General features: G+C 36.3%; 1 protein-coding gene across 3 annotated transcripts in view; it reads left to right on the forward strand.

The window, feature by feature from the left end:
- Window positions 1–12,513, forward strand: part of NCK1 (NCK adaptor protein 1) — an 80,880-nt gene extending 68,367 nt beyond the window's left edge. For all 3 annotated transcript variants that reach the window (XM_028518007.2, XM_028518008.2, XM_028518010.2), the window contains 2 exons: window positions 9,628–10,340; window positions 11,824–12,513. In XM_028518007.2, coding sequence (XP_028373808.1) covers window positions 9,628–10,340; window positions 11,824–12,018 — 908 coding nt within the window. In that variant the 3' untranslated portion in view covers window positions 12,019–12,513. The remainder of the gene's footprint in view (window positions 1–9,627; window positions 10,341–11,823) is intronic.
- The last annotated feature ends 476 nt before the right edge of the window (window positions 12,514–12,989 follow it).

Raw genomic sequence — 12,989 nt, forward strand, 5'->3', positions numbered from 1 at the left:
TCATGTCCAGTACATTGTTCAGTAGAAGTGGTGAAAGAGGGTAACCATGTTCTGTTCTTAGTCTTAGAGGGAAAGCTTTCAGTCTTTTCACTATAGAATGTAAACTATGTGTTTACAGACTATGTAGTTGTAAACTATGGGTTTTAAGAAAAATTCTGTTCCTAATTTGCTCACTCTTTTTACCATAAAAGGGTGTTAGACTTTTGTCCAGTGTTCTTTCTGTATCAATTGAGATAATGTGTAGGGTTTTATTCCTCTTTATTCTGTTAATGTGATATATAGCATTGATTTTCATATGTTGAACTTCTTTTACCTTTTTTGGACAAATCTCACTTGATCATGATGTACATTTCTATTAATATGCTGCTAGTATATTCAGTTTGCCAGTATAGATAATCCTTACTTTTTTGTAGATTCCATATTTGTGAATTTGACTACTTGATAAAATTTATTTGTAAGCCCCAAATTGATACTCATGATATGCTTTAGGGGACATGTGCAGAGTGACAGAAATTTTGAGTTGCCTGATGTACATGTTGCCAGTTGAGGTTGAAGAAAATTATACTCTGCCTTCTTGTTTCAACTTTTATACTATAAATTGGTGTCCTTTTCACAGTCTGCTTACTTAGTGCCGTGTTTCTGCATTTTTGTCCTTTTGGGGGTGATTTTGCTGTTTAAAATGGCTCCAAGCATAGTGCTGAAGTGTTGTCTGCTGTTATTAGCCTAAAAAAAACAAAACAGGGACTTCTGGCCAAGATGGAGGCATAGGTAGACACACTGTGCCTCCTTGTACAAACAAAAGGAGGACAACAACAAAATTAAAAACAAAAAAACAACCAGAACTGACAGAAAATTGCACTCTATGGAAGTCCGACAACCAAGGAGTTAAAGAAGAAACATTCATCCAGACTGGTAGGAGGGGCAGAGACAGGCAGCTGGGTGAAGAGGACTCAAGGCAAGGCAGTGGCTGAAGGACCAGGGTGGGCAAGCCAGCAGCTGGTTGACAGGGTGGTCCCACATTTGCGTGCAGTAAACTGGGAAGAATGACTGGGGAGTGAGACAGGCCATGCAGCCCAGGGTTCCAGTGCAAGGAAATAAAGCCTCAAACGTCTGCTTCAGAACACCTGTGGGGGTTGAGGAACCAGCGGGAGAAATTCCAAACCTCACAGGAGAGTTTGTTGGAGAGACCCACAGGGTCCTAGAACATACACAAACCCCAACCACCTGGGAATCAGCACCAAAAGGGCCCAATTTGCTTGTGGGTGGTAGCAGGGAAAGTGACTGAAAACCGCTAGAGAGCAGAGCAAGCGGCACTGTTCCCCCTCAGACCCCTCCTCCACATACAGAGTCACAATGCAGGGATGTGGTGGGTTGCCCTGCCCTGGTGAACACCTATGACTCCACCCCTTACTACATAACAGGCACATCAAGACAAAAAAAATGGCCCAAATGAAAGATCAGTTCAAAGGTCCAGAAAAAACACAGCTAAGTGATGAAGAGGCAGCCAACCTATTAGATACACTGCTCAAAACACTGGTTATCAGGATGCTCCAGGAACTCACTAGGTATATCAATAGCATAAAAAAGACCCAGGCAGCAGTGAAGGTTGCATTATGTGAAATAAAGAAAAGTATGCAGGGAACCAACAGTGATGGGAAGGAAACCAGGACTCAACTCAATGCTTTGGAGCAGAAGGAAGAAAGAAACATTCAACCAGAACAGAATGAAGAAACAAGAATTTTAAAAAAATGAGGAAAGGCTTAGGAACCTTTGGGACATCTTTAAATGTTCCAGTATCCGAATCGTAGGGGTGCCAGAAGGAGAACAGGAAGACCAAGAAATTGAAAACTTATTTGAACAAATTAAGAACTTCCCAAATGTGGCAAAGGAAATAGATTTTCAGGAAGTCCAGGAAGCTCAGAGAGTCCCAAAGAAGCTGGACCCAAGGAAGCACACACCAAGGCACATCATCATTATATTACCCAAGATTAAAGAGGAGAGAATCTTAAAAGCAACAAGAGAAAAGGAGACAATTACCTACAAAGGAGTTCCCACAGGACTCTCAGCTGATTTCTCCAAAGAAGCCTTACAGGCAAGAGGGAGCTGGAAAGAAGTATTCAAAGTCATGAAAGGCAAGGACCTAACATATCCAAGATTACTCTATCCAGCAAAGCTATCATTTAAAATGGAAGGGCAGATAAGGTGCTTCCCAGATAAGGTCAAGTTAAAGGAGTTCATGATCACCCAGCCCTTATTATATGAAATGTTAAAGGGACCTATCTAAGGAAAAGATAAAAAACCATGAACAGTAAAATGACAACAAACTCACAGCTATTAACAACCGAACCTAAAAATAAAAAAATAAATTAAAAAAAAAAGATAAACTAAGCAAACAACTAGAACAGGAACAGAATCACAGAAATGGAGATCGCATGGAGGGTTATCAGTCGGGGAGCACAGGGGGGAAAGGTACAAAGAAGAAGTAGCATAAATGGTAGGTACAAAATAGATAGGGGGAGGTTAAGAACAGTATAGGAAATGCAGAAGCCAAAGAACTTACATGTACGACCCGTGGACATGAACTAAAGGGGGTGGGGGGATGCAGGTGGGAAGGGGTGTGCAGGGTGGAGAGGAATAAAGCGGGGGAAATGGGACAACTGTAAAAGCATAATTATAAAAATTACTTCAAAACAAAACAAAAAACAATTGATTTGCCTTATGAAAAGAATATGCATGTTAGGTAAGCTTCATTCAGGCATGAATTCATTGTTAATGAATTAACCATTTATATTATAGTATCTTCAAAGAGAAACATATAAAATAAGTTTTTATGATTGTTGAACAAAAATGTTGTGAACAGAGGCTTATAGGACCTAACCCTGTATTTTTCCTAGGACTAATGGTTCAGTATTTGCATATTCATTTATTCATGGTGACTTTATAGAACATAACTACCGTGAATAACAAGAATCTACTATTTGGTTGAGGATTTTTACATTTATATTTATATTTATGAGGGACATTGGTCCATAGTTTTCTTGTGATGTCTTTATCTGGCTTTAGTATTAGGGTAATGCTGGCTTCATAGGACAAGCTAGGAGATGTTTGCTCCTTTTTTTTGTAGAAGTTTGAGAAAGAAATGTTTGGTAGAATTCACATGTTGAGTTATCCGGTCCTGGACTTTTCCTTGTTGAGAAGTTTTTGATTAGTGATTCAATCTTTTACTTGTTGCACATTTTCTGTTTCTTCTCTAGTCAGTTTTGGTAGTTTGTGTATTTCTAGCAGTTTGTTCTGTATTCTAATTTATTGGAGTGTAGTTATTTATAGGTCTTATTCTTTTATTTCCATAAGGTCTTTAGTAATGTCTCCATTTCTGATTTGACTAATTTGAGTTCTTTTTTTTTTCTTGGTCAGTCTAGCTAAAAATTGGTACATTTGCTGATACTTTCAAAGACCAACTTTTGGTTTCATTGATTTTTTTTTGTTTTATATTCTTTGTGTTTATCTCTACTCTAATAATTTTTTTTGAAGATTTTATTTATTTTCAGAGAGAGGGGAAGAGTGGGAGAGAAACATCGATGTGTGGTTGCCTGTCACGCACCCCCTACTGGGGACCTGGCCCACAACCCAGGCATGTGCTCTGACTGGGAATTGAGCCTGGGACACTTTGATTCATAGGGTGGCACTCCCACACCAGTCAGGGCTGCTCTAATCTTTATTATTTCCTTCCTTCTGCTAGCTTCCTTTCTGTTCACTTGATCTTTTTCTAGTTCCTCAAGGCATGAAGTTAGATTGTTGATTTGAGATTGATTTTCTTTTTTAAAGGAGGCTTTTAGAGTTATAAATTTTCCTCTGAGCCCTGCTTTGCTGCAGCCTATAGGTTTTGGTATGTTATGTTTTCATTTTAATTTTTCTCAAAGTGTTTTGTAGTCTCAATTGTATTTCTTCTTTGACCTATCAGTTGTTTGAGTGTGTTGCTTTTATGTACGGGGGGGGGGAGGCAAAAAAACGGAATTTGTTTACAAAAAATTGTGTATTTATTCTTACACATTTAAACTTCATTTACCTTCAAAGTATTCTCCATTTGATGCAGTACATGTATCAAAACATTTTTTTTCACTAGGAGTAATAGTAGTATTACTACTAATACTATTCATACTAGTTTTTGAATGTAATAATTTTGATGCCTGTTAGTTGCTTCTGCTGTTTTTATTTCACCTCTTCCACATCAACAAAATATTTCCCTTTGAGGATTTTTTCCATCCAGGGAAACAAAAAATGTCTCTCAAGGCGAGATCGTGTGAATAGGGAGAGTAGGGCATGGGGGTCATGCTATCTTTAGTCAAAAACTGCTGAATACTCAGTGCAGTGTGGGCAGGTGCGCTCATAAATTGCTTATTATGAAATGTGCAAATGCACTGAAAGCCTTCAAAAAAAATTCACTGAATCTGTACCCAGCCTCTCACAACCATGCCAGCTGGTACATTGATACAGATAGGTTCCTAGGACACTTAACCTAGCAGGGGAAGCCTATACTACAAGGTGCCCACCCTCCAGAAGATAATTCTGTTTTTTGGAGGGGTTCCCCCTTGTATTTGTGAATTTTTAAATGTTGCTTTCTGTTATTGATTTCTATTTTTATTTCATGTGCTTAGAGATTTTATGTGATCTCAGTCTCTTTAAATTTATTGGGGCTAATATATATTTTATTGTGGAGAGTGTTTCATGTGCACTGCAGAAAAATGTGTATTCTGCCGTTGTATACCATATACATCTGTTATATACTGTATGTATGTAACATATACATATAACATATACAGATGTATATACCATATACATCTGTTAGCTCTAGTTGGTTTAAGTCCTCTATTTCCTTAATCTTTTGTCTAGTTCTATCCATTAGTGAGAGTGAGGTATTGAAGTCTCTTATATTGTAGGATTGTCAATTTTTCCTTTTAATGCTGTCAGTGTTTGCTTTATGTGTCTTTGGGCTGTATTATGGTTGTGTATATAATTACAGTTATTACATCTTCTTGATAGACTGACTCTTTTAACAATATGTAATGTCCTTCTTTGTCTCCTGTAACAAGTTTTGTCTTAGAGTCTGTTGTCTGATATAAATATAACCATCCCAACTCTCTTTTAGCTACTGTCTTTATGGCATATCTTTTTCCATTCTTTCACTTTGAAACCTGCTTGCATCTTTGGATCTAAAGTAAGTGTCTTGTAAATAGCACAGAGTTGTATTATGTTTTAATCTATTCTGCTTTTTAATCCAACATTCTAATCCATTTATATTTAAAGTAATTACTATTAAGAAAAGCCTTTTGCTATTTTGCTACTTGTTTTCTGTGTGTCTTACACCTTTTCCCTCCTTCATTTCTTTATTACTGCCTTCTTTTGTAAGTTATATTTTTCTGATGTACCATTTTTTTCCTCTTCTAATTTTTATATATATGGGTGTATATATGTGTATGTATATATATTTTTTTAAATTTAGTTTTTCCTCATTGAGTATTCTGGGGATTATAATTTAAATTTTTATCAGTCAAGTTTAAATTAATAAAAACTTTACTTTAATGGTATTTAAAACTCTTAACAGTTCCATCTTATACATTATGTGCACATTAACTTAGATTTGAAATTATTGTTTTATATATTTGCATATTAAATCATATGGGAAAAAAGAGGACTTATAAGTGAAAAATGTAATACTACTGGCTTTTATACTTACAAATGTAGCTACCTTTATCATTGTTCTTTATTTTCTCATGTTTTTCAAGTTACTGTGTAGTGTCCTTTCCTTTCAATCTGGAAAACTTTTCTTTTGGTTTTAACATTTCTTATAGCACAGGTCTAGTATAACAAACTCCTCCACTTTTTGTTTATCTAGGAGTGTCTTAATTTTTCCTTTAAGTTTTAAGGGACAATTTTGATGGATATAGAATTTTTGATTCATAGGTTTTTGTTTTGTTTTGTTTTGTTTTGTTTTTTCACATTCTACCCCTTCTGTAGGGTTTACTGTTGCTTCTTACTGTGTGTTCTTATTGTTTGCTTGTTACATAACTTTTCTAAACTATTTTTGTAACATCTAGTCTTTGTCATGTGTGGCTACTGAAGTTCGTTTTGTTTCCTTATTGATTAGCTAGTGTTTTGACAATTTCCTTAAACATCTGGAACCAAAAGAGAAGGGGAAAAAATATCCTTTCAACACTTAGCCAGGGCATTTGTAACTCTTCCTTAGCCTTTACTTACTGCTTCTTCAGACCATGAAGGTCAACCAAAGGTAAGAGTTTAGGGTCTTCTTGGGCCTTTCCTGAACGTGTGCCCAGCCCCAGCTATGTCTGTGGCAATCCTGATTCTCTGGTATACACAGGATCTTTTGAAAGCCCAGTTCTGGCTGGTGTGGCTCAGTGGATTAAGTGCCAGCCTGCAAACCAAAGGGTTACAGGTTCTATTCCCAGTCAGGGCACATGCCTGGGTTGCAGGCCAGGTCCCCAGTTGAGGGCATAAGAGAGGCAACCACACATTGATGTTTGTCTCCCTCTTTACTTCCCTTTGCCTCTCTCTAGAAATAAATAAATAAAATCTTTAAAAAGTAAAAGTTCTTATTACCCAGATACAGCCTTGCCTATACTCTTTCTTCCTAGGGTTTTCAGTGTTTGTCCCATGTCCCAATTGTTCCTTGCCCCAGGCTGCTGTATCAATTAAGTGGTTTCAGCAAAGATGCTCTAACCCTGGAATGCTCCAAAGTCAGGTTAACCAAGGCAAGTCATTGTGCTGGTCCTTTAGGTAGCTAAAATAGGTTGAAACCCACAATTACAGTTCTTTGAGAATAAGATCTGTGGTGCTCCTTCTGCCATTAGGAGTGCAGATTATTGTTCTCACAGCCACTGCTGATTTGGGATATAAGTGATGGTTGGCAGGCAACTTAAAATGCCACAACTTTCTTTTTTCCCTAAGCCTTGCCCTGGTTTTTATAAGTTTTTTACTAGATTTCAGAGTTGTGCAAAAATTGATTCCGACAGTATTTGCTACCTCATTAATTATTCTTTTTAGAAGGTTGGTAGACTAGAGTTTTCTACTCCGTAAAAACCCCTGATGTGGATGATGATATGCCATTAACCAGAAGTAAGGAAATTGGGAGGGAGGGAGTTGATTTATGGATATTTTATTTGAACATGGTATTTGTATTTGAGGTGCTGATGATAAAATTTGTAGATGTCTAATGACAATTGGAATTATAGTGTTTGAATTCTCAAAAGCTAGAGCTACAAAGAGACCTTGGAACCTTCTTACACAGAAGTTACAAAAAATGGACAGTATGATTTCCTTGAAGTGAAGGGGAAGTCCAAGCATGGCATCTTAGGAAACATTTTCAGACAAGGAATCATTTCACTTACTCATTCCACAAGCATTCACTTTGTTCCTACTGCTAGGGTCGGTACTGGCAAGCACTGGAGATAAAAGGTAATAAGATCCAGTTTTCTGCCCTCAAGAAGCTCGTTCTCTTAGTAAGGAGATAGACAAGTAAACAAATAGAATGCAGTTTTATAACAAGATTGAGAGGAGCTTAGACAAAGACACACAAGAATATTTAAACAAGTCAGTAGGGAAAACAGGAGAAGTTAAAGGAGAAAATGATGGAGAAAGTCATCAGATATCGGTTGCTGCATTGAGTTGGAAAAGACTGAGGACTCTAAAAGATACTGATTGGCATGGAGGAGATGACACACTTTCATAAGAATGGTTTAAATTGAGTAGTTTTGATGTGGAGATAGATGACTGTATTAAAAGGAGTTAGGAGTAAGTGGTGAAAAGTTGAAGGAAAAAGGGAAGACCACTTTTTAAATAATGGTGTGTTTTAAAGGAAATAGCGGAGGTGAAGTAACTTTATTTCAGAGTAGAAGCCATCTGCGTGTTGATTTTAGAGAATAGAAGAGATTGAGTAAGGAGGAAGCAAGGATGGCCAAGAGTCATAAAAGAGGCAGTAAAGATGGTACTAAGAACTTACAAGGATACAAACTTAGGTGAAAAAAAGAAGAGAGTAACAGTAAAGTTTTGAGAGAGGGAAAGTATTTGAGAAATTTTACCTAGGAATAGTTTTCTTGGTAAAAGTAGAACACAAAATCACATGCTCAGAAATGAGTAGTGGTGCCCTGGTTGGGTGCTCGCTTGCTTGTAGTGTCATCCGGTACTCCAAATGGTTGTAGGTTAAGTTCCCGGTTAGGGAACCTATAGGACACAGCCAGTCAGTCGATGCTTCTCTCACATCAATGTTTCTTTCTCTTCTCTCTCTGCTCCCCTCCCTAAAAGTAACATATCCTCAACTGAGGATTAAATTTAAATAAAAAATAAAAACAAATGAGCAGTGGTGAAAATGCTTGACTAGTGACGATGTTGCATACATCTGTGATGGTATACCATTTGGTGGTTTTCTCTTGTTTTTCAACAAGTATTTATTAAGCATCTATTGTCAGATGCTTAGGATTATATACATGAACAGACTAAATAAAAATCCCTTCCCTACCTGGCTGGTGTAGCTCAGTGGATTGAGCGCGGGCTGGGAACCAAAGTGTCCCAGGTTTGATTTCCAGCCAGGGCACATGCCTGGGTTGCAGGCCATAACCCCCAGCAACCGCACATTGATGTCTGTTTGTCTCTCTCTCTCTCTCTCCCTCCCTCCCTCTCCCTCCCTCCCCCTCCCTCCCCCCCCTCTCTCCCCCCTTCCCTCCCTAAAAATAAATAAACAAATCTTAAAAAAAAAAATCCCTTCCCTTGTTGAGCTTACATGTGAATGGAGTGAGGGAGGCAAACAAATAACTTATTACTTTTAAATAAACATGAAATAAATAGAGCAACCTGGGTCTTGGAAGAAAGCAAATGAGAATATTACCCAGACAAAACTATAATTTTATATTGCATATATCAAGTTGTAAGTTGTTATTTTTATTTCTATACAGCTAATTATAAAATCTAGATTTGGAAAATAAGATGGGTTTTTTGGACCTTTTATGTACTTGGATTGTAGATATGAGGGAAATAATTTATTTACATTTAGGAGAAAATGTATTAGTTTAGGACAACTTTATAGTTATGCAGTTATTTCAGGGCTTTCGACAAGAAAAAAGATGAGGTGAACTGTCAAGTAATAATTGCAATTAAGTGTTTGGTTATAAAAAGAGAATTGGTAAAGGGGGTGGGCAAAAGGTACAAATATATAGTTATAAAATAAATTACTCATGAGAGTGAAAGGAGGGGAGGGAAGGAGGAGAAAGAAAAAAGAGAAACAGAAATCTGTTTAAGGCTTAAGAGAACTAGAGTTGAAGATTTTTTTTTTAAGATTTTTTATTTATTTACTTTTAGAGAGGGAAGGGAGGGAGAGAGAGAGAGAGAAACATCAGTGTGTGGTTGCTGAGGGTCATGGCCTGCAACCCAGGCATGTACCCTGACTGGGAATCGAACCTGCGACACTTTGGTTCGTAGCCCGCACTCAATCCACTGAGCTATGCCAGCCAGGGCTGAGTTGAAGATTTTTTAAAAAATAATAAATAAATTGTTTTTTTTTTTAGGTTATCATTGTTTTACATTCTCTTCTCATTACTTTTTTTTTTTCAATCTGAACAGGCATTGGAAAAGTCAAAAGAAAACCCAGTGTGCCAGATTCTGCATCTCCTGCTGATGATAGCTCTGTTGACCTAGGGGAACGTCTTTATGACCTCAACATGCCTGCATATGTGAAATTTAACTACATGGCAGAGAGAGAGGATGAATTATCATTGATAAAAGGGACGAAGGTGATCGTCATGGAGAAATGCAGTGATGGGTGGTGGCGTGGTAGCTACAATGGACAAGTTGGATGGTTCCCTTCAAACTATGTAACTGAGGAAGGTGATAGTCCTTTGGGTGACCATGTGGGTTCTCTGTCAGAGAAATTGGCAGCAGTCGTCAATAACCTAAATACTGGGCAAGTGTTGCATGTGGTACAAGCTCTTTACCCATTCAGCTCATCCAATGATGAAGAACTTAATTTTGAGAAAGGAGATGTAATGGATGTTATTGAAAAACCTGAAAATGACCCTGAGTGGTGGAAGTGCAGGAAGACCAATGGAATGGTTGGTCTGGTGCCAAAAAACTATGTTACCATTATGCAGAATAATCCTTTAACCTCAGGTTTGGAACCATCACCTCCACAGTGTGATTATATTAGGCCTTCACTCACTGGAAAGTTTGCTGGCAATCCTTGGTATTATGGGAAGGTCACCAGGCATCAAGCAGAAATGGCATTAAATGAAAGAGGGCACGAAGGTGATTTCCTCATTCGTGATAGTGAGTCTTCGGTAAGTTGGTTTTTAAATGAAAATGGAAATAAAGCTCTGGGTATTGAAAAAAATAAATAGAAAATTGGAGAGGTCAACTGGCTTCCCTACAAGTGTTCTGAAGCTAAAGTCAATGTTCTTTCCAACTTTCTTTATTTTGAATAAAATATAACCTAGCAGTGATACTAAACTGGGTTATTTGGCCTTGTCTAGTTCTATTGGTTTTTCATTTCTGAAATATTTTTTGTTGCATTAAACTCAAAACTGGGAAAATATAACATTGACTTCTTCACTGAGAGTAGAACAGTGCAGTAGACAAAACTGGGAAAACATTTCTTAAATTACATATTAGATGTACTGTCATCCATATAATAAAGGAAATTTTTAAATTTTAAAAGTTGATATTTAATGTCTTCATAAATTGCTTGTTTTAAAGTTGGAATAGACATTTATGTACCTAAAAACCTTTCACAGTATTTAAAATGCTTTTGTAATAAAAGTTAAATTTTATTCTAAAACTAATAAAACTCTAATACTAATAAAACAGTAAAACTATAAAACCATAAAAATTTAATAAGAAAATAGTTACATGGACTCTTTAGGTACTGTATAGAATATTAGAATTTGATGTTATTCATTTCCCTTAAAAGGTGGCCTTTATTTTTCCTTGATAAAAGGATACCACTGTGTTTTCACTTTTCAAATCATGATTAATATTGGCTTTGTGTGTAATTGTACAAAAGTGAATGTGTGATTGTACAAAAAGTTGAAAGAAAGAAGAAAATCTCTCACGTGGTGTGTGTGCGTGTGTGTGTGTGTGTGTAATTAAGCAAGGGAGGAAAGAGAGGAGCTAGAGATTCATTGAACTGCCAATGTGAGGTTCAGGAAATATGGCCTATACATGCATATAACACCCCAGGAAGAGCAGGTAGTTGATGATAGGGAAGAAGAACACTGTAGTTCCCTCTGTCTATCCACCCTGTCACTTGTTTACTTTTTTTTTTGTCTTGTTTAGGCATTTGAGTTTATGACCTCTGATAAGTTCACATTATTTCACATTTTTGTGTCTCATCTTTGAGAATTCAGAATATTATTTCAGCTACTCTTAGCTGTTGGTTACTAATTGAAAAGGGGTGGATGTCTTGGATTTTCTTATGTGTTTCTCTAGTGGTCTGACTGGAGAGGAGATAATAATAGCTCTAGATGTGCTTCAGATGTCAAACTAAAGGATTTGCTGTTGTGTTAGGTGGAACATATTAGTTAAGAGACTTTGGAGTCTGACTGGATTTGAATCCTGTTAACTACATAGATGATCTTGGACAATTTAGCTTCTCTTGGCCTCTATTTCTCACCTTTAAAATGAGCTTGTTTTGAGGCATAAATAATTTAACATATAATGCCTAGTACTTAGTGTTGATATTCTAGCTATTATTAGTTTAATATAAAAATGCTAATAGATGTCTTTCAAAATGTTTACCCTACATGTTTTTTTTTTCTTTTTTAGCCAAATGATTTCTCAGTATCACTAAAAGCACAAGGGAAAAACAAGCATTTTAAAGTCCAGCTAAAAGAGACTGTCTACTGCATTGGGCAGCGTAAATTCAGCACCATGGAAGAACTTGTAGAACATTACAAAAAAGCACCAATTTTTACAAGTGAACAAGGAGAAAAATTATATCTTATCAAGCATTTATCATGATACTGCTGACCAGAAGTGACTGTTGCACAGCTCTAATTCGTCATGTAACTGAAGACTGAGAAAATGTCAGTACAATCATGCTTGATTGGATATTGCTGTCTCTAACTCTACATGAGAATTGACTATAATACATAAGTATTTTTATTATAACTCAGCCCATACATATATATACTACATATGCAACCCATCTGCATAAGCAATTTCTTTTCCTTGGTCTTCTGTGTTATTGTTTTCTTCAGTATTTTTCTCTTTGCTTCTAATATTAAGGTTTTATATCTTGAGAAAATGATGCAGATCGAATGTCTTTATATGGAAGAATTTCTTATATTGCCTTTTCTTTATTTCCTTGTAAGGACACCATATTAGTCACTTCCTCAATGGCTTTTCTTCATGTAAAATTATATCAATATATGGCATATGCTAAAATAAATTTCTTGGAGAGTGTTAATCTTTTTTGTGACTAAATAGCAATAATAAATGGAAGATTAGAAATTATTTTCAGGTATTTGTCACAAGCCATTATAAATATCAAATCAGGTATGTTGTGTCTGACATTATTTTTAAAAATTCATTCATTGTCTTCACTGTAATGCAAAACAAATGGGACATAGCCTAGAAAATATATCTTATACAATTTGAATTTACAAGTGTTAGAAACAAAAATATCTACATTTCTAAGAATTGTTTTCTTTTTGGTCCTTTCTCATTTAGTTATTCAAGAGAACAAAGCAATGTTCAAACTGTAAATGGAGGCTGTAGTGTTTTTTTTTCTCGTGTTATTTTACTAGAGCATCCTATATTATAGATATAATATATCTGTGCCAATGTAAGATAAGAAACTATAGCCAAGTTTGGGGGAAGTAGGAGGCAATGAGGTACTTGGTCTCCCCATACCCCTATGCCAAAACATCAGTCATTATCGGGCATAGTATTTCTACTATTTAAATTTCCTTCTTTCAGCTTTGAGTTCT

The sequence above is a fragment of the Phyllostomus discolor genome, chromosome 7, assembly GCF_004126475.2.
Source record: "Phyllostomus discolor isolate MPI-MPIP mPhyDis1 chromosome 7, mPhyDis1.pri.v3, whole genome shotgun sequence".
In the NCBI taxonomy this organism is placed as follows: domain Eukaryota; kingdom Metazoa; phylum Chordata; class Mammalia; order Chiroptera; family Phyllostomidae; genus Phyllostomus; species Phyllostomus discolor.